Genomic DNA, 22,349 nt, shown 5'->3' with positions numbered 1-22,349 from the left:
AGCAAAAAGTTAGCTTCCTTTCCATTTTGCCTGGTTATTATTTATTTGATTTATACTCTACCTTTCAAAAAAATGGCACCCAAGGAAGGTGATGGAAGAGTTGTGTTGTCATTCAAAAGCTTACATCAAGAGGCACTACTTTGTTGCAAATTGTGACAGTTTAACTAGGTCACAGACAGAAGCATGACCCTTACATCCAGATTCTTGCAAGCAGAGAAAATGAAAAACTTAATAGTTATTTGAAAGCTATGCCTGACTGCTACTGACTCCAATGCTGCACTGCAACACCTTGCAGTAAAACACATTTTAAGGCCAATATAGGCTACAGAAGTCATTATTTTCATATAGCTCTATCCAAACTGTAAATAACTAATCTTAATGAAGCAGACAGAATGTCAGGATACTGTCTAGAAAGTGCAAGCTCCAGATAAGGAATACTCCAGCCATGCCATCTTTGAGCCACAAGGTACACATCCCCATGATGAGGGGGTTATCACAGCAGTGTATGTGTAGAGATGGAATTACAATGGGACCAGTGCAATGCTGCTCTGAGCAAACAGCACAGCCCTCCCAGCAGCTTGTTTATGGCTTTGTAATGGGGCTGTTGGGGTGGGACAGAGGCAAGAGGAATTTCCTGGGGTGGAGGTACCGAACTCCTTGCAAAGTGTGAGATTTTTCCTTACTGAAAATTTTTCCTTACATCACAACCAACAACTGCCTGACTGCAGGTTGTTAATTAAAAGTGGAAGTGGCATGCAAGCAAGAGCAAATGTGCTTGCTCCTGCTCATTATGAGCAAACTGGCCCAAAGTCACAGGGCAACATGATAAAAGATATTACTTGTAGCAAAACTTTCTACAAAACTGTTCCATTTCACTAACATTTGCTCCATCAGTTATTGTTTTACAAGACAAACCGATGGAAAACCAGGTTCATATTAAGTCCACAGAGAACAGAAGTAAATGGTTCATGAAGAATAAGTGTGAACCTTTGCTATTACATGCAGTTTCACCTTAAATCCTATTTATAAGATTATAACCTATTAGGAAAATATTATAAAAATCACCCAGCTGCTGAAGAGTTGTAAAGGAAAGCAGGACAAGAAAAAATTAATTTGCATTATGTTTCTGGAATGCTTAAACCTGGAATTGTTATAAGTAATCAAGGAAGAGAATTATGGAAATACATCACATATCTTCACGTTTAAGGACTGTACAGTTAGCTGAAGATAGAGAAAATATTATTCCTTTCAGATTATGTATACAGAATGCAGGAAGACAGCAAAAACAATTTCCCTGGGATAAGGCACAATCACAGATTTTTCCTTCCCAAATGACACGACATCTTCATCCAGTGAAGCCTTGAAGTGTGCCCACAATTATAAGAGCTAGAACAGAACAGGCCAATCTGTTCAGTGCTTTGGCTGGCTGTCTCCTAGGAGAACTTCTGGGAGTGGCCACAAGTCTGGAAGCAGATTTCCTATTCCAACGTCTTAGCTCACATATAGCAGAAAATATTTGTGACACTCTGAAAAGGAGATAGGCGTAAGAGCACCAGAAGAGTTCTACCAACACAGCAGATCCCAAAATGGGCACCAACGAGTGAGCCCACATGTCAGCTGGGGTTCCACAAGCAGCCCAAGGGCTGATGAAAAGAACATATGAAATCTTAGGGTACTCAGCAAGAGGACATGTTACACTTTGGATACACATGTCTCCAAAATTTCTGTCCCTAACTGAATCCCTAATTCAGCACCCAGGACAATCTTTTCAGCATGCCTCAAGATCAGGCCAAACTTTTTGCCACAATCCACCTAGCATCACTTCTGCTTTAAGCTTCATTTAAAATTAATGGAACTTTTAAGTTCTAGCATTACTCCCTTTCATTCAATGGGGCTGTGTAAAGAACACTCTCCCCATTCCTCTAAGATGCAAGAGTGCACGCCTGTATAAAGCTGCAAGTGAAAGATGTTCGAGATTCATTCACTGTCTGAACTTTATTGTTATTTTTGGTATTAAACAAGGTTGTGGGATATAACAGTCTTCTTTATTTTAGTGCTAGAAAAGTAATCTATGCTGCCATTTTCAATCTTTATTACTCCTGTTGCATTTAGCCATGCAGATGGGAGCTGTTTTACATTGCTATTTGTTAGCCTAGTTTAAAGACAAGTAATTGTAGAAAAATATATGAGCATTAGGCTCAGTCTTGGTGTACACCATGGAGTGTCAGTGTGGAGAATTAAAATAGCTTGCAAGAATCAAGACAAAAGGCAAAAAAATAAAGATGACAGACCTCCAGGGAGTTCAGATAAGCTTGTTAGATAAATTTTCCTTTTGTTACTTAAAAAAAGCTTTTGCTCCCAAGTTCCCCTCCATTTGACTGGGGGAATAATGTCATTACTTAGGCAACCATCACTGGAGTCTACTAGTCCATAATTAATTTAAAGGGAACTAGTTTCAACACAGTTGCCCCAATCCTCCAATCACCACAGGTTACAAAGCACATTAATGGTGCTTTCTTTGCATCCAAATACATAGAAGGCAGTTCAATGTTTAGCATTTCTTGTGTCTCTGCCTCACCTATGAGGCTACCTGTAACTATGCAATGGCCAGGTTCCAAAAAGCTGCTTCAGTCATGCCCAACAGTCATGCACCCAGTTTAGGATGGAAATTCAGGATAGTGAACAGAGACAGCTTGTTCAAGTACTCTGAGGCAAAAGAGAAGGAAGGAAAGTAAATATTATTGTCAGAGGGAAGGAAATTAAGGGAAAGGATTTAAGGAACAGAAGTGGATGATGTACAGCAGAGAAGGTGGGGCGAGTGTTGTGGTTCTGTTACGGACAGGAATAGAGGGGCAGGTAAATGGTTTCTAAAAGGAAAGAGTTTTTATTGGCGGATAGGGTCATTAGGTAAAAAGGAGAACTCCAGACACATCCAACTTGTCCTTATAAAGGAGAAGAAACTGGCAGGGGTTGTGAGACCGGCAGCTAGCAAGAAGTTTTGCTTGGCAAGGCAGCAGAGCTACTAGCAAGGGGAACTTGCACTGATGGCAGTCAGCAAATGTGGGGACAGACTTCCGCCAAAGACATTCACAGCTGCTCTGAGCGAGAGCAGAGGAAGCAAACAGAGGATGTGAGCCAGCACCAAGTATTAGGAGGGCAGATGGAACTATAAGAAGGGGGATGCAAGTAAGGGAGGTAAAGCTGGAAGCAGGCAGAATCAAGGCAGGGAGAGGAAACAGAGGAGCCAGGGAACAGGAGAAAGACTGGGGGCAGGGGAAATAGACTGTACAGTAGGTGGTGCAGTGAGGAGAAGGGAGAGCAAAACTGAGACAAATTCAGAAGATCAACATGTCATCAGATAGCATATGAATCTTTTCCAGCTCACAACTGCAGAAAGCATCTTTAAACTGATCCTAAAACCAAGCTCTTCATAATCAAGAATCCTCTATTACGCCCCGAAGTGCTGACAGTTTTCTGCTAGCTACAAATAAGAGCCAGATGCTGAAGACATTTTACAGTCTGTTTAACCTGAAACAAGTTGACTACATTCATTTTGAGCATTCCACTCTGATATCAACATACTGTGAGACCACTGAGATGTACACCATTTCATCCTGTGGTATTTGCACTCCAATATGGGTGACACACAACAAATACGGTCTGGTTTTAGAAATGCACCATTCCATAAAACTAACTTTAGTAACAATGGCAGACTAAACGACAAGACAAACTTGGCGACATAATGGATACAACACTAGTCAAATCTAAAATCAACATTATTATTTCTTTCCAGATGATTCTCCCAAGAAACTACATATATTTGTGGGTATAGCTCCTCAGGCTTTGGGTTTATATGCAATACTAGAATTAGTGTTGAACAGTAATCCGTACTATCACTTTTTTCTTTAAAACTAAGTGAAGTGTAAAATATTTACAAGTATTCCAATAAAATATTTTCCAAATACAGATTTGAATTTGTTTAAATATTTAAGTGACACTAAGTGCACATTATTGAATTTTATTTATTTATTTATTAAATTTATTAATCGCCCATCTGACTGGTCACCCAGCCACTCTGGGCGATGTACAACCCACCATAAACAATAAAATTTTACCATAAAATTTTTTTTAAAAAAATACCCTAACCCACCCCATTTTGTTTCCTTATCAAGTATCTGTTCAATTACTTTTGGCTACTGGAAAAACTTTAGATATTTATGCCATGTAAAATGGCATACTTTTTTAGTTTTGTTTAACTAAATTAAGTCAAGCATGCTAAATAAGATATTCATTGCTTTAGGGCAGTGGAAAATTTTCCAATTCACATTTTTCCAGAAAACCCAAAACTGTCCCCAGTACTTCCCTAGCCATGTGTTTCTATGCATAGTGATTCTGTAGAGTTTGTTCCTCTTAAGTTTTCTAGTTTATTGGACTCTTTGCCCTTTTTGATATACAAAGCACACACATACCAGTATACCCTTCCCAGTCCTTTGTATAGATGTCATATCGCAGGATAACCATATCCCACTGACTCTCTCTAGTCTACTAAATTTTGGGTATTTATTTATTTTATTTTTATAGCGCCCAATAACCGAAGCTCCCTACGATACTGGAAGTAATATAATGCCATCATGACTTGTAGCCATTAATAGACTTATCCTTAACTATGTACTGGGTGAAAAAGTATTTCCCTGTATCTGTCCTGAATCTCCCACCTTTCAGCTTCATTGGATAACCCTGGTTTCTAGTACTGTGAGACAGAGAGAGAAAACTTTCTCTCCACATCATGCATAATTTAAACTATAATGTCCTGCCTTACTCACCTCTCTTTTAAGCTAAAAACCCACCATCATTTTCATTGTTCCTCATAGGAGCGTTGTCCTCATAGGAGAGCTGTCCCTGAAACACTTGTGGTTGCCCTTTTCTGCACCGTTTCCAGCTGTTATGCACAAACAGACTAGGTCAGCAGTATGCAACCTGGTACCCTCCAGATGTTTTGGACGGCAACTCCTATAATCCCTGCCTATTGGGTATGCTGGCCAGAGTTCAAGGGAGCTGTCATCCAAAACATCTCTTCTGTATAGGCTCAGCTTGTCCCGAAGTATTTCCATGTGCCTTACCAGCCTAAACCTCTCCTCCTGACATCCTTGCAGGTAATGGCAGCAAGTCATGAGCTCATTAACCCACAATTTGCCAGGTTTCGATGAAGAACTAACCATAGGTTAACTTTAGGTTATTTATCCCAAGAACAACCCAAAGTGTCCGGGTTCACATGTCATGAAGCAACCTACGATCTGGCTGATCCGAGGTTCCATATTCATATCAGAAGCAGCTCACACATGGCTGGCTGGAAACAGCTCTCCAAAGTCTCATAAGGGACTCTTTTCTAGCCAAGAATCGAATTTTCACAAGATGTGTGCTCTGCTCCTCTACCACTGAGTTTTGGAATCATCATTTAACAGTGCAACCCTAAGCATGCATACTGAAGACTATGTCCTGCTGTGTTCAGTGGGTCTTACTCCTTTGTAAGTGTGTTTAGGATTGCATCCTAAATATATATCACTGGGCTATATCCAAATTCTCGCTAGCACAACAATGACAACCTGGAATACCCTGGAAGACAGAAACAAAATCTGAAGTGATCTTGATAGGCTGGAGTGCTGGGTGGAAAACAACAGAACGAAACGTAATACGGATAAATGCCAAGTTCTGCACCTAGGAAAAAGAAACCAAATGCACAGTTACAAGATGGGGGATACTTGGCTCAACAACACTACAAGCGAGAAGGATCTTGGAATTGTTGTAGATCACAAGCTGAATATGAGCAAACAATGTCATGTGGCCGCAAAAAAGGCAAATGCTATTTCGGGCTGCATTCATAGAAGTACAGCTTCCAAATCCTGGGAAGTATTAGTTCCCCTCTATTCAGCACTGGTTAGGCCTCATCTGGAGTACTGTGTCCAGTTCTGGGCACCACACTTTAAGAAGGATGCAGACAAACTGGAGAGGGTTCAGAGGAGGTCAACAAAAATGATCAGGGGCCTGGAAACAAAGCCCTATGAGGAGGGACTGAAAGAACAGGGCATGTTTAGCCTTGAGAAGAGAAGACTGAGGGGAGATAGGATAGCGCCCTTCAAAGGTTGTCACAGAGAGGAAGGCCAGGATCTCTTCTCGATCATCCCCGAGTGCAGGACACGGAATAATGGGCTGAAGGTACAGGAAGCCATATTCTGGCTGAACATGAGGAAAAACGTCCTGACTGTTAGAGCAATATGACAATGGAACCAATTACCTAGGGAGATAGTGGGCTCTCCCACACTGGAGGCATTCAAGATGAAGCTGGACAGCCATCTGTCAGGGATGCTTTGACTTAGACTCCTGCATTGAGCAGGGGATTGGACTCAATGGTCTTATAGGCCCCTTCCAACCCTACTATTCTATGATTCTATGCAACCCAGCAAATTGCCATTATGTATGAACCGAGTCATTGAAATCACAGCTCTGCCAGTCTAGCTGACCTTGCATGTGGAACAGGTAGCATTTCTTAAAATGCTATCTTGGAAGTCCTGGACTGTAGCATCCTAACAACTTTTTTTTCTTTCAAGACTGCAACACTGTATTTCCCAAGGTCACTCATACATACGTGCACCTTGATCCTAAATCCTCCCCCACAATTTCAACAGGGTACTTGATATCTGCAACTTTTGCATCAGGTAGACAAGTAACTTTGTGGTTGCCATGTCCATCACAAACCTATCTAGATTCTTAAATAGTGACCTAGTTCACATGTAATGAGAAGCCACCGTGGATGAATTTTCCTGTGGGGTTTCTTGTTGCAGCGTCTGTCATTTTGAATATTCATGGCATGGTGGGGGTATGCCATAACTTCTCATTATGTGGGAATCTAGCAAAGGTGAGTTGCTGTGGTGGTTAACAAGCCACCCAGAACCCATGGGTTGTTTTAGGGTTATGGGTGGCTTGTCAATCACCACAACAACCTACCCTCGCCAGGTTCACATGTAACCTACCACACTCCAATATTCAAAATGGCAGCCGCCATCATGACAACAAGCCCCGCAAGGAAATTCATCCAAAGTTCACAACACAACAAACCATGGGTTCTCTTCATGGGTTGTTCGTGGTTAACAATCCATGGTTTGTTAGAACGGACAACACAACAACCCATGCTTCAATGACAGCCCACTTTTCAAGGACAACCACACTCAACCCATACTCAACCTTGAGTGTAGGTTATTGTGTTATGTGAACCCAGTCATTATGTGCGAACCAGGCCAGAGAGTCTCCCACTACCAGGATCCTCTTATCCTCTGAGGCATATCCATGTTATAAGATATCAGTTCATTACTGGAGAAATGGTCACTTCCAAGAGATTGATGTTCTTCCTCATTATGACCACCTTCTGTGCCCAAGAGCCCCCTCCTCCCAGAAAGAAGAAAAATTGACACAAAGAGACTGGGATGTCTCCACCATGCTCCTGAAGTTCTCATCTACATATTTGTCTCTCAGGTTCTCCCCTTCAGCCAACTTAGCCTGAAGAAACAACTGATTTCCTAAGAGCCAGAAGCTCTTTGCACCAAACACACACCCAGAACGTCTGCCCAGCAGGCCAATTGTCATGTGTGGCACTCTGTGCAAAACACTGAATACACCTCCCCAAAACTTCTACTGGCCTTCTGGCTTTATAAAGTTGTCTAAAATGCTTTCTATTTAAAAAGCTCTTTTTTATTTTAAGGTTTGTGTTTTCAGATACTTGCAACATAAAATATCTTGATTTTAACTAAAAGCAGCACACAAACCTATCACAACTGCTGCAACTACAGTAATGCTAATTATTGCCTTTAAAATGAATGCAAAACACTTTAAAATGTTAGTCTAGAACAATTTGGTTCAGTTTTCAGAAGAAAAGGCAAGTACAGCATAACACTTGTACGGCTGTAAGGAATCTGGATCAAGAAATAAGGGAAAGACAGTACCAGCAGCCTTCATTAAATTTTGCTTATAGGCAGCTAAATTATACATTTCCTAATCTCCCCTGTCAAATTCCTACCTCATTCAGCATAAGCAATAAAGGTATTTCAGTGAAACAACTCATTGAGATTTCTTACCAGCCTCATTAAGAACTCTTCTATTTTACACCTTTTGTAGTGGTTATTAATACTATACCTCTTGCAATATTTTCTCCTCGTATCCAGAGTTCAAAAATACAGACCAGCAACAATTAAATGATGTCCTCAAAATTCATGAAAACAGTCTAACAGAAGAACAGCTGTTGCCTTGGTGCCTCCCACCCAAAAAAAACCAGATCAAGAACGACCACTACAAATTAACAAGTTATTCTGTTGGCATAATATATTTAGGCTTTCAGTCTAGAGAAAGTTTATGTCCATCAGGCAGACTGGAAGGGTGGCCAGTTATCAGTTAGGGAGAGCTTACTAATGCTATTAAGGCTGCAATCCTACACACATGTACATGGAAGTCTCATTTCACTGGGGCTTACTTCCAAGTAAATCTATTCCAGTGAAGGTGTTAGTCTCTTCAGAAAGACAGCAGCCCTACAAACATAAACTGGAACACATATACTGGTCAATATGTTTAACACTTGCTACATAACAAATGATACATTATTATATTGCCTAGCTGTCTTTATGGCTGAAAATTTGTTCACTTTCTATCCTGCCTGATGTGGACAATTCAAAGTGGTATTATTGAAGGGTTGCCAATGTCTATGCTAAAGATTCCCAGAATATTAACTAGTTCTCTAACCAGGTTTCCTACACTACAGGGAAAATCAATACTAATAAGCTACAAATTATCTCTTGCAAATCTCTCATTCCATCTTCAGCTGTCTTCTACTCTAACACCTTGGATGAGTTGATATAATCACACAACACGACAATCCACCATGGACAGCCAGCCATGTGGGGTTGCCGGGTTGTCTGAACCTGGCTCGTTCTCCGAAGGGTAGCTTATTTTTCTTGAAAAAGCCACCCTAAGCCACAGCTTCCTCATACCCATGGTGGTTGTCCTGTTGTCTGAACCCAGGAGAGTGAGTTTATCATGGGTTGCTGGGATTGGCTATAGAGCTGCTTGGCAAGAGCTGCAAAAACCCCAACACACCACTCTTCACAATCCTGCCAGTGTTACCTCCAGCCTCTCTCTGCAGTGACTGCTCCTCCAGCAATGCCCAAATGGCATTTTGGAGGGACTGTCACTTGCTCGTCATCTTTTTTATTTAGGGGGGCTTTGGGAGTAGGCAAATGGGGCTATAGTTTTTATAATTATTATAAAGTATTATTATTTTCCCATTCTTTCACAAGTGTGCAAGAGCACAAATTCACCTGACTGATACGTGCAGCCTTGCCTTGTCAATTTCCTTGTATATTTCAGCTGTCAAAAGGAGCCTGGAAGTCTCCAACAAGTCCAGAAAGGGGGAAATTGACTCACCCACCCCACCCCCAAAGTACAGTAACTGCAGCAGTAACTTCTCCAAGAAGGAGCTATGCAAAGTGGGGAAGCCAATCTCTCCCCTTTCTGGACATGAAGACTCGGGGAAGATTGGAATGGGAAGACATTGACATGCGTTTGTTCAGCACTTAATAGCAAAAGGCATTGCAAAGTGGGATATATTGCATCCCCCACTGCTGTCTTTCTGGTGTACCTACTGTTCTCATATTTTTACCTTTCTCACTGCTTCGCAATTGTGCAAATAATAAAAAATATTATTCTTTCCCAGGACCTTGGCAACTCTGCGCAAATTATCTGCTGGCTCACCTTGTCAATTTCCTTATATGTTACCTACTTCACTTCCAAGGAAAAGGGGAAGGGATAGGAATGGGGAGGGGACTGGGAAGAGGAGACAAGGTGGGTTTTGCTGCAAAGGTACCTGGGATACATGCTGGAACCAGCTGGAGGACTGAAAGGGAGAATGAACCATGGCAAGCCTGACTGTCTGTCAGGCATACCGTGGGTTGCTCTGTGAACAACCAGCCCACTGTGGCTTATTTGCAGGATGGCTTAGGATGTTGTGTGAACCCAGCCAATGTCGTGGAATGTTCACAATCATTTTGCTACGGGGGAAACCTGTCAACTATGGAAATTTGGCCAAAAAAAAATGTTTGACTTGAGCCAGCCTGTCAATCCTAGACTGCAAAACTCACTTCTGGATGGAGTTTTTCCCCCTTGCGAAGAAACCTAATTTTGAAATCATATTTTTCAATCTACACCTTTACCACTCCTCAGGAATAAATTTCCTGAAAAGATCTAAGAAATATTACCTTTTACAAAGGGAATATTCATTGTCCAACGTCTGGATGGACATTATCTGCTCTACTTACAGTTTTATGTTCTCCCACACCTTTGCGGCTCTTATACGCCATTAAGCCTCCACATTTGGCAAAAAATTCTGTGATATACAGTGACATGCCCTGAAACCATCTAACGAAATTCACTGCAGCCAAAGGTCAAGAACGCTCTGTAGACTTCTTCTGGGCTGAGCAGTAAAGAATCTGACACCAAGAAAGTGCGTAAGAGGGAGTGGTCCCAGGCTGCCTCAAAGAGACAGTAGTGAGACCACTCCTGAAGAAATCCTCCCTGGAGTCAGAAAATCTTAATAATTACAGGCGGGTAGAAAAATGTTCCACACACTCTTGGATGAGCCTGATTATCTGGACCCATTTCAGTCAGGGTTCAGGCTGGGTTTTGGCACGAAACGGCCTTGGTCACCCTGTATGATGACCTATGTCGGGAGAAAGACAGGGCAAGTGTGACCTTGTTGATTCTCCTTGATCTCTCAGTGACTTTCGATACCATCGACCATGGTATCCTTCTTTGACACCTGTCTGAGTTGGGAGTGGGAGGTACTGCACAGCACTGCAGTGGTTTCGCTCCTACTTTGAGGGTCGGCTCTATAAGGTGGTGCTTGAAGAACATTGCTCGGCCCCATGGATTCTCCAGAATAGGGTTACGCAGGAGTCTGTTTTGTCCCGCATGCTGTTTAACATCTACATGAAACCACTGAGTGTGGTCATCCAGGGGTTTGGAATGTGTTGTCATCAGTATGCTGATGACACTGCATGATGACACACAGTCTCCTTTTCACCTTCATCAGGCGAGGCTGTGGATGTGCTAGATCGGTGGCTGGCTGCGACAAAGGACTGCATGAGGGCTAAACTGAAACTCAGTCCAGACAAGACTGAGATGTTAATAGGTGGGTCTTCTGACCAGATGAGGGTGCTCAACCTGTTCTAGATGGGGTTGCATGCCCCCTGAAGGAGCAGATTTGTAGCTTAAGGGTTCTCCTACAACTATCTCTGTCATTTGAGGCTCAGGTGGCCTCAGGGGCACAGAGTGCCTTCTACAACTTTGGGTGGTGGCCCAGCTATGCCCCTATCGGGACAGGGATAACCTGGCTTCAGTTGTCTATGCTCTGGTAACCTTCAAGTTAGATTACTGCAATGCACTGTATGTGGGGCTGCCTTTGAAGACGGTTCAAAAGCTGCAGATTGTGCAAAATGTGATGGCCAGATTGATAATGGGGACCAGAAGCTCTCAACATATAAGATCAACTCTGGCCCACTTGCATTGGTTGCCTATATGTTTCTGAGCCCGATTCAAGGTGCTGGTTTTAACCTATAAAGGCTTACATGGCATGGGACCACCACAACTAATGGAGCGCCTCTCCCTGTGTGAACATACCTATACACTACGCTCAACATCTGAGGTTCTCCTCCAGGTACCTACTCTGAGGGAGGCTCGGAAAACAGCAATAAGGGAGAGGGCCTTCGCAGTGGTGGCCCCCCAATTATGGAATGATCTTCCTGATGAGGCTCACCTGGCACGAACATCGTTATCTTTTCAGGGCCAGGTCAAGAATGTTCTCTTTTCCCAAGCATTGGCAGCACGTGATGAGTGTTAACTGAACCTGGATTTGTTTTATGGTTTGGCTGATTGCTTAACAGTTGTTTTTAGACATACATTGTCTCTGTGTACACTGTGTGTTTTTTTATGTTTTTAACCTTGTAAACCACCCACACAGCTTCAGCTCTGTATAGAAATGTCATTAATAATAATGTGAACCCAATATCTAAATATTGCAGATAAATGTGAAATCTTTTTCCTACCCAGAGGCCTTTGCCTGGGAGCTTGGATGCTCTTGAATCGTGCTATTGTTCTTTCTTTCCAAAAAGAACGAAAATCTAAGATTTACTTCCCAGAAATAGAGCACAATTACATAGTAGAGCATGTCAATGGTGCTTAAAAGAAGAAATACAAGCATAATCAGCTGTGGTCTTACTCATAAACATAACTTCAACCAACAGGGATTACAAGAAACGCTTAAGGGACCAGAACTGGATAACTCTCTCAAAATACCATTACATGAATACTTCAACTTTAGGGAGGTGTTCCCCCATCCCACCCCAAATCCTACTCACAAAAATTGTGCAAGTGTAACATAGGAGTCCAAATGCAACAAAAATGAACAGATCACAAATCAGATTCAGAGGTTAATCAAAGGCTAACACAATATTCTGCATTTGAATGAGGCAGGGATAGGGAACCTGTAGTCCTTCAGATGTTGTTGGGACTCCCAATTCCCATCAGCCCCAGACAGCATGACCAATGGCCAGGGATGTTGGGAGTTATTTATTCATTCAATTTATATCCCGCTGAGTTGTACTCCAACATCATCTGGAGGGCCGCAGGTTCCCTGCCCCTAGAATAAGGAGAAGCTTAACACCAACACCCTGTTTATGGGTACACAAGCACCTTTTCATACCCTATGATGGAGACACATTTTTTTGTAATCAATGTGAGAACAGGGCAGGCCACATCCATCCAGTGTAGATCTTTCAGGTCTACAGTGAACGCAATTCCTTCCTTCACCCTTCCTGGAGATAAAAGGGGGAGTGGAGGAGAACCAGTCTGACTCATGTGTGCAGCCTGGGAAAGGAACTTTTGTTCAAATCTATGCAAATTAGGTTGCCCTGGCAAGTAGTTCAACTCTTTTCTCTGAAGAGTCACCTAATCAGGTAAGTATATTGGAGTTCATGGTACAGCATCAGTTAGGCCATATTGTGCCATTAGTCCTACTGGAAATGCAGAAGTTTCTTTCATTAGGGACTTGTTCCCAATAATTCAAACACTCTTAAAATAAGGCAAGCCAACCAATTCAGGTAATTCCAACCAATTCAGGTAAAATAAGGCAAGCCAACCAATTCAGGTAATTCCAACCAATTCAGGTAAAATAAGGCAAGCCAACCAATTCAGAGTTCAGGAAGCTGAATAAAGGTTGTTGGTCATCATTATAGCCCAGACTAAGGCTAAGTTTGGAACAGGGGAGTAGGTATGCAGAAAGGCCTGCCATGTACTTGAAAAACATGGATACTCCAACAAAATACATTTAACAGTGAGGGGAACACTACAAGACATGCACATGGGTGGAGATCTTTCACAAAAACATATTTACCCTAGCAGAGAATGTTTAGCTTTAAGAGTCTGTATCAAGGGTTCTGAAATTCTCATAATGCAACTCAGGAAGAGAAGTCTATTTGTCCTGCACCCCCAAGTTTAATTCTACATCAGAAGCAAAAAATGGACACTGGACAAGAAGGCAGCACCATGCAACTATCATGAAGCCAAAAACCCATGAAAGCAGAAGATTTCCCACTAGCCCCCTCCAACACCAACAACTACATTAAGGAAAGAACAACAGACAGCTCACACAGCTATCAGAGTTGCTAACTAATGGTAGAAGGGTATTCTCAAACCCAGTCCCTTTGGGGAAAATGTCTTTATGTGCACAAGTCCCAAGATTTCCTACAATTGCCATCAAGCCTTCTACCTTATCTTGCATCTTTAACCATCTACCTGACATTTCATTCTGAGTGAATAACTTCCAACTAAGATCTCCAGGGAAAAATCCTCCCACTTCTCCTATATCACGGTGGCACAATCTGATAATGTGATCTCCCTTGTCTACTGTACAGGCAACCTTTGCATAATCTTCAGCTGCTTCTTTCTCCCCCCCCCCCCAACATCCAGGCTAAGTATTACTACTTTATTGTTTTTACAATACCTCAAATTTGCCCATTTCATTTTACAACTAATGCTACATCCTTGGTTTTCCATCACCTAGATTTTTTCCATACCAGCTTTCCTTCATGTCTCTTCAGTCTATTCCAAATGCCTCTAGAACCCTCTCTCCTCTAACTCACCTGACATAGCATGTTTGCACAATACAAGCATAAAGCCACATTAGGTTAGCACTTTTATTAGGCCCAATTAAATGTCACAAAATAAATAGTAAACAAGTTTTCAATGTCTCCAGAAGAGTTCTGGAGAAACTGAAAGTGTACTCACTTTTTTGTGACATTTTAGGTGGACCTAATAAAGATACTATCCTACTGTGGCATTTGGATTACCTACAACTTTTGTATGTTTTTTACATACACATGCTTGTAACTCTCCCACAAAAGAATTCTGGAAACTGTGATTTTGTGGCTATCTAAATACCATCAAAAGTATAATTCCTACAATTACTTTTGGAAGGTAGTTAAGTCTTATTCACTCTTAAATGTGCCAAAGATATCTACACTGGCTCCCAGTTGCTTCATGTGTGACTTCCAACTTCCTAATCCTCTTTGTTTAGACTGTTACACTTGGTCCTTAAACCAAACTTTCTCAGTCCTCAGTTATTCCTTCACTCCCTTTGTAGTTTCTCCTCTCCATGCAATCACCTGCTTCATTTTCCGACACTCCTATGCCTTCCATCCTATGCTTCCCTTTCCATCCATCCATCACTCCCCTCCCTCTTTACACTTCCATGGAATACCACAGCTTCACGAATTCTGCCATTTGTTAATCTTCCTCTGTGCCTTAATCAAGCCCTGCCATCATCATCTTCCATCTCTTGAAAAATATGCCTTGATCCTAAATGCACTGCATGAAAGCCCAAATGACATCAACAGGGCTTATTGATGTAATGTATTTAGTACTGAAAGCTGTTATTTCTGTTTAGCACCAAATCTGCAAAAAGCTTTAAATAAATGTTAAAATAACAAATGGTTATAAATAACGCATACCTCCTGCAGCAATCACCAGTGACTCTTTGGGTTTATATGCAATACTTTTATGCCAATGAAACGTTATTTTAAGAAGAGAGTATGTAATCTTTATTAGACAATAGTTACCAGTGTATCCACAAATAAAATTTCCACCCCCATATCCCTGTAAATATAATTGATGAGAACTCCTAATGAAGTGTAAAAACCCTTCACAAACAAGTATGCATACACTATTCATATTTATGTGTGCATGAGATTTGCAATCTAATTTTTATTGGCAAACATACTGAAGTACTGAATTATTTTTTTACACTGACGCACAGCTGCTTATTTGATCTCTGCCGCTTCAACGTGAAGAAATACAAACTTAAAGATTACCTCTCAAAAGACATGCAAGAACCACAACACATTGCAAAGTTATAAATAGGAAGATGCAGAACTGCACAGGGAAGACTGTTCATTAAGACAATTTGAATTCTGGAAGCATACCATACGTATGTAACTTTGAGATTAAGATAGATCTCTACAACAGAAATGGTGTAAGCAAAATAATAAATCAAAAGCTGAAATTGACGGTTTCTGCTTATTTGATTATCTTGCCAGTGCTATTATAAAGTTACATTTCCCCATCCTTAGAGGCCCATTCATCATAATTACCACCACCTAAAATGCTACTAAGTACCCTTCTTGTTAGCAGCTTCCTCACACCAATTAAAACTATTATTATTCTTTGATTTCTATTGAGAGATAAACCACCACCCATTCACCTTTGTAGAAGACACACCATTAGATATTTTAATTCAAAGTAATGGTTTTGTTTCCATTACCACCCCACTTTAAATGTATGCAATTGAGACTTTAGCATAAACATCACACATAATGCCCCAGAGTTACTAGTTTATTTATATGCCTTCTCATTAATAAGAGCTATTTCAAGACCTTATTAAGGTATGGCAAACACCCAAAAATATAGCTGAAGAGTAATTAGGAATAGAGAATGCACCCCCCCCCCCCAAACACTAGGTAAATGAAATTAATGCTTTCAGAATCTGTTGTATAAAAAGCAGATACTGGATGATATTTTCAGACCAGCCAGCACTGAAACTATGAAATATTTCAAGACATTTTAGTTTGAATATATAGATAAGTAGAAGCTGATATTTACTAAGAAAAATAGCAAAACAGAAGTTCACATCTCCTTGTAATTTAGTGGTTTTTAGAGCTTGTTTTAAACAGAATCGGTTAGATACAGACTTAGTTGAACTTTGGTCCCATTGAAATTAATGGGGCAAGTTAGTCATAACTTAAGTCCTATTTATTTCAATGGAAACAAAAGGACTGGATAAAACTCAGCTAAAATCTGATGTGTGTGCATGTGAAAGTATTGTGCACAACCGGAGAAGTCAGCAACTAGTTTTAGATTTCCAGAAAAAGTTGGAATAAGAAAGCAAAGGCTAGCATCCATGTCAGGCTTTATTTTAAAATTTGCAGTGATCTTACTTTAAGACGTATGCTACGAACATAGCAAAATATTTCAATTTAGACGGCTCACAAGTATTAGCAGTGGGCAGCATTAGTTTGGTATAAAAATGATCCTACAGGGCATGGAAAGCTATAAAAGATAGAAAGTCCCATTCTAGCCTACTTTCTTTGGGAATTGCAAGCCACTGCAATATTAGTGCTTCAACAATTTATTGCTGGGCACAGCCCCTACCTGTCATTCCTCAATAAAGAATTTTCTCCAGCTAATATTTCAAATAGGATTTCTCAAAAGACCTACAAACTAACCTGTAATATTACCATAACTTAGGAAACAGTAGAACTGGACAGTTCCTGCATCACAGAACTGCAGTTTTTGGTTCACGCTGTGCCAAACAAAGCGAAGCAGAGAAAGTGAAAACAAACAAACTTCAACCGGGCAAAATATATTTTCCTCCAGACTTGGGTCAGGGTTGATTGTTCATTTATGAAAAATCCCAAATGTAAATAAAAGTTACTCATCACTCTATCTAAAACTATCCTCCCACACTAAAGAAGGGAAGGCAGTTTTTTCAAGTCCCTTCATCATGCCAAGCCCTCATGTCCCTCAAGCAGAAGGACAACATTGACAAGACCAATCAGTTTAACATTTAGGGTGTAATCCTTTGCAGGTTTAGACAGAAAAAAGTCCTACAACTCTGAGCATTCCCTAGCCAGCATGGCTGCCTGGGGAATGCTAAGAGTTGTAGGACTTTTTTCTGTCTAAACTTGCATAGGACTCCACCCTTAAACACTTAGGGGCTTCTAAATCCCACCTTGCTTCTGAATGCTCAGGCAACGGCCACGACCAGGAGTGCCTTTGCACAGCTTTGGCTGGTGTGCCAGTTATGTCCTTTCCTGGAGATGATGGACCTCAACATGGCAGTGCACACCTTGTTTCCTGTTGCGATTACTGCAATGTGTTCTATGTGAAGAGTGTTTGAAAACTGCAGGTGGTACAAAATGCTGCAGCCAGATTGCTTTTAAGAGCACACTATATGGATAATCTTACACTGGTCCTATTCCAGGTGCACCGGCTTCCAATTTCTTTCCAGGCTCAGTTCAAAGTGCTGGCTCCTACCTTGGGGCCAGGATATCTTTCCATATGGATCTGCCCATAATTTACAGTCTATGCCAGAGACTGTTATATGTCTCACCACCAAAAGTGGTTAGGTTGGTGGGAACACGGCACAGGTCCTTCAGCTGTATCCAACTGTGTCTGTTCACCAGCAGAATGGAAACCACTGGTGGAATAGATTCCCTCTCCCCTCTGTGCACCTCTCAAATCTGCTCCAGATGGCAGCATCTGGAGCAGCAAACTGATTGTGGACTTCCCCATCCCAGGGAGGTTAGATTAGGCTCTTCACTTTTCAGTTTCCATCAGGCAGTAAAGACATTTCTGTTCCACTCGGCATTTGATGTTTTTAAATAGAGGTCAATAACTGGTTTTTAATCTTCCTGAGATTTTATTGCAGTTCTTAATTTGTTTTGCTGTGTAAATTGTTTTTAATATCTGTACACTGCCTTGAGGGATTTATGGCCAAAAGGCGGTCTATAAATATTTTAATTAACAATGAATTATGCTGATGTTGGAGAAAGCAATGGGAATCAACAGAAGAGGCAGGCACTAAGGGGAAAGAGGAATAGTGGAGGAGGGAACAAAGGCTTCCCCCTAGTTTGAAAGGAGAAAGAGAGTAGAAGACAGCCAAAGGTACTCATAATCCAGTTAAATTTAAGGTATTAAAAAGAAACAAATCCCATAATGCCATGCTTTTTGAAAAATCATCTAGGAATTTTCTCAAGCTCAAAAGGAAAAAGATTGCACATCTCACGTATGAATTCCCTCTCTCCACAGGGGCATGGAAGGAAGAGGTAAAAGAAGGAGGTGCAATCTTTTTGCCATCTAAATCAAGCAAGCTTTAAAACAACTGCTCTCTAATAAACATATCATCCTGGCCATTAAGAGTCAGTTACCAATACCTTGCTGTATTTATCGCACTAAGATTAATGAACCAACCCCCAAGTGTGAAGGAAAACAAATAAACCTTTTTATGCTTTACAACTAAGCTGCTGCATAAATGGGCACTAGGCTTCTTCAAGTCTCCTGCTGCAAAACCAGCAAGATTCCACCCCCATCCCCAAACACAAAAGGCAATGAAGGTTATAAACAGGATCTATTCATCTTCACCTCACAAAGCCAGCTGCCATCAATGTGTACACAGACCCCCAAAGGAGCAAAGCACCTTTTGAAGTCAAAATGAAAAAAAAGGGGGGGGGTATATAGAAAGGCAACATGTATGGTTTTTCAGAATCATTAATACATCAAGCAGATAAAATAATCCCTTGCTAAGTTAATTCTAACAGGAAAACATTTGGCATGAGTTTTAATATTTTATCTACAGAAAGAGTATAATACATGTGATTTTTTATTTTGCCTTACAAAAACATCATCATTAAAATCTACAGAACATAGGAAAAAAGAAACACCCTCCATGTGTCCTAGATGCATTCCATTATTATTCAATGTTTAATGTGTGACTTTCATAACAGTTGTTGAATTTCATGGTGTTTAGACAGCCAGGTCCTCAAAACAGATTAAGCTTTATGAAATGTACTGAGTACTTCCAAAAATTCCTTTATGTTTACCAAGGGTGGGTATGTTGAGAAATAAAAAAGAAATTATGACTTATTCCTACGAAGTCTCCTGTGTATTCATAGCAAGAAACTGGAATTGTAGGCAGCCAACAAACATATCAAACTTCACTCATTTTGAAAGAAAACTCCTTTTCAAGACATTCAGGAAGGTCTTTTTAAAATATCCTTCTTGGGATGAAAGACTGACTGCAAATTTGTCTCAGTGAGACTTTTAAACTCACTTTCTAATATGAGCTTTTTTTTCAAGCTGTCATGCCTAAAGACTACTGAGAAAGAGCAGAGCAGAAAACGGAACAAATGAGATTCAGCACTTCTAGTTTCCTCTCACTTTAAAACAGGAAACCAAGGTGGTGGGTGTTTCCTTCTATCTACTATTCCTCCGGAGAGTTCAGAAAGCTTTAACTTTCGACCGGAGAGAATGTCAGCTCAGGAAATGAGCTAAGAAAGATTCTTAAGCTTTGTGATGGCAAAGCAAAGTACAGCCCAAGTTTCTACTCAGTTTCTTACTCCCACTCATCTATGATTCTGAATAAAATTCAAGTTCGACAAAACTCTTGGGAAGTAGAAAAATGCATGCACACACCCTAGTTTTATTTACTTCCTCACAGAAGTAGTGGTGTTCACACCCATAATTTGAATTCACTGTATATTGCACAAATATCTTTGGCTAGAGTAATAAAGCCTTTGCAACCCAGGCCACGTATTACAGAAGAGAAGGAAGGATACTTGACTGCAACCAACATCAAAATAATCCACTAAAACTAGATTCCACATTTTAAAAATAAACATTCATTTCTGCCTGTTTCCACTCCCTTTATCCAACCCTTCTCTACCATCTTCCCATACTAAGCATGTTAAAAGTCAGGGACTGCTGTTGCTACTGCCTTAAAGAAAGAAGAAAAATACATGCTTTCCTTGTTGCAAGCCCAACACTACATTTTTCTGCTCTTTGCACAGTTCAAGACAGGTAAGCAGCAAGAGCCATCCTCTTATTCCCTAGCCTTTGGGTGGCAACCTGAACATCTATTAAACCCTGGGGATTAAAGAACCAGCCCCTGACCCACCAGGGACCACAACGGATGCTGGAGAAGTTGTACACGGGGAGCCACGATCAACTTCCAGAACACCCAAAGAGACAGGGGAGGCTCATTCCATTATCCTCTGGGGGGGGGGGGAGGCGGCGGGTCAGGTAAGGCCAAAACTCCTTCCACATATGGAGAACCGTAGTTTGGGTAGACGAGGCGGAGCAGCTTTGCGTGAAGGGGCCCCTTTACAGGAAGCTGAATCTGGACTGGGGGAGGGGGAACCGAAACACACGAGCTCTCCGCCGCCCCCCATCCCCAATAAGTCTTGCCCTGCCCAGGGTGTGGGGGAACGAGATGGAGACTCCCTGATGGAGGGAGTGAAGAGTCACCCACAACTCAGGCTGAGAACCCTGCTGTCCTACCTAGCAGGGAATGTGGGGGGAGAAGATCTGGATCCTTTCCTCCTTCGGAGGAGCGGCGAGAGAAGAACAACCGCAACTACAGAGGGAAGTGGGCTCAGCTGCCTCCCCCCAACCCTTTCGGGGCGACTTTCCGGGGATAACTCGGGGGGGCAGGGAGGAAACGCGATCCCTCATTCGCACGGGGGGAGGGCAAGCTCCCCCCGCACCGCAGCGGTCCAGCGGGCTTGCGAGAGGCGCCACCCCGCACCCGAGGGTCCTTTGCCCGTGAAGCCGACCGAGGGGGAGGACGAAAATCCCCCTCAATTCTCCCTCCCCCACCCCAAGAACGCCGCCCGCCGTTTCTTCCTCTTCTCCTTCCGCTGAATCAGCCGACCCTCCACCCGGGCCGGTTCCGCGGAGAAGAGGGACGGAACGCGGGCAGAGAGCAGCCGCGGAGGGAGAGAGGGGGAAGGCGGGGGGCTTGAAACTGCGCCTTTACCTTTAGTTCCGCACTGTCCGCCATCTTGAATCGCGGGGCGCAGGCGCAGTGAACCCCGCCGAGAGGCCGCCTCCCACCACCTCCGCCCCGCGCGCTGCGTTTGAATCAACGGCGCGCGGCCGCCATTTTGTTGGGCCCTCCTCAGGGCCGGGCGGCGTGCGCGAGGGCGCCGCCGCCGCCGCCCTTATTGTCAAGGCGCAACGCGCTTCGTCGGAACTGGTTGTGTTGTCTTTCCCCGCAGCAGACCTGAGGGATGGGTCGGCGACGGTTATGACCTTCCGGGGAAGCAGGCCTGAGGGCGCTTCTCTGCGCCGTGCACGCTGACGCCGAGGTCGCTTGCGCTTCCGAAGTGCGCGTGTGTAGCGGAGGGCCGCCCAAACCTCACCTTGCAGGAGTGTAGCGGCCTCAGCGGTCAGCGAGGCGTCGTGGCTAGTGCGCTTGTTCCCAGTAACCCGCGTCGCTTCTTCACGCCCCATGCCATCAACAGGGCGCTGTAGCCCGGCGGGCTGTACGGACGATTCAAGCCCTGTACTGTCGGAACGATCGGAGCGTTCCATGAAGTCGCAGCCGCTCCCGCGATGGCCGGGGGGGATTGTTTCAGTAGGCAGAAGACAGGCGCCGCGGCGTCACGCCGGTCTGGTAGGCTTCTAGATGCATTGGCAGTTGACGGCCTGGGCTTGCTTCGTCATCGTGAGACCCGGGTAACAGTTTAACACCAAGTGTACCCTCTCAGTGGCCATGTGGTTTCATCTCAACGTAGTTGTGCTTGAAGCAAGCCCGATAGGCCGGAAGTTAAGATCTTTTTCAGGGACAAAAGAAGTGGTGCTCTAAAGTAAAAATTGCAAGACGAGTCGGAAAAGAGTTCTCTGCGGTTTTGCTGTTTTAACATGAAAGCTCAAATAATTGGTAGGTTTTTGTATACTGCGCTGTGTTGATCCCTATTTTGTCTAAAAGCAAATGACTAATTTTCAGTTTAATTCTTGTTGCTAGCTGAGAAGCTAATAATATAGAGGGGGTGGGGAGAATAAAACACTCTTTTAAAGTGAAAGCTGTAGCCCAACCCATTCATTTAGAGGTATGTTGTTAGCTCTTTCGCAGTTAGGCATAATCTTACATGCTTATCACATACACCTGACTAGGAAAAACAGTCACTACCCATGGATGAGAA

The 22,349-nt window shown here is 42.5% G+C and overlaps 1 protein-coding gene across 3 annotated transcripts in view; it reads right to left on the bottom strand.

The window, feature by feature from the left end:
* PIAS1 (protein inhibitor of activated STAT 1) overlaps window positions 1-21,960 on the bottom strand; it is a 68,590-nt gene extending 46,630 nt beyond the window's left edge. Inside the window, exon 1 of one of the 3 annotated variants that reach the window (XM_084817534.1) lies at window positions 21,567-21,960. Coding sequence is in view for 1 of the 3 variants with exons in the window: in XM_084817533.1 (XP_084673659.1) it covers window positions 21,182-21,205 (24 nt within the window). In the remaining 2 variants the exon portion in view is untranslated. Of the gene's footprint in view, window positions 1-5,603; window positions 5,627-21,181; window positions 21,214-21,566 lie in introns of those variants that run through there. The other 2 variants (XM_084817533.1, XM_084817535.1) reach the window with 2 other exon arrangements.
* Window positions 21,961-22,349: the final 389 nt, after the last annotated feature.

Source organism: Heloderma suspectum, chromosome 11 (genome assembly GCF_057233095.1).
Source record: "Heloderma suspectum isolate Gila_16-S chromosome 11, 16-S_ref, whole genome shotgun sequence".
Classification (NCBI taxonomy): domain Eukaryota; kingdom Metazoa; phylum Chordata; class Lepidosauria; order Squamata; family Helodermatidae; genus Heloderma; species Heloderma suspectum.
Note: the sequence above shows the minus strand (reverse complement) of the source record. Positions and strands in the feature narration are given on the sequence as shown.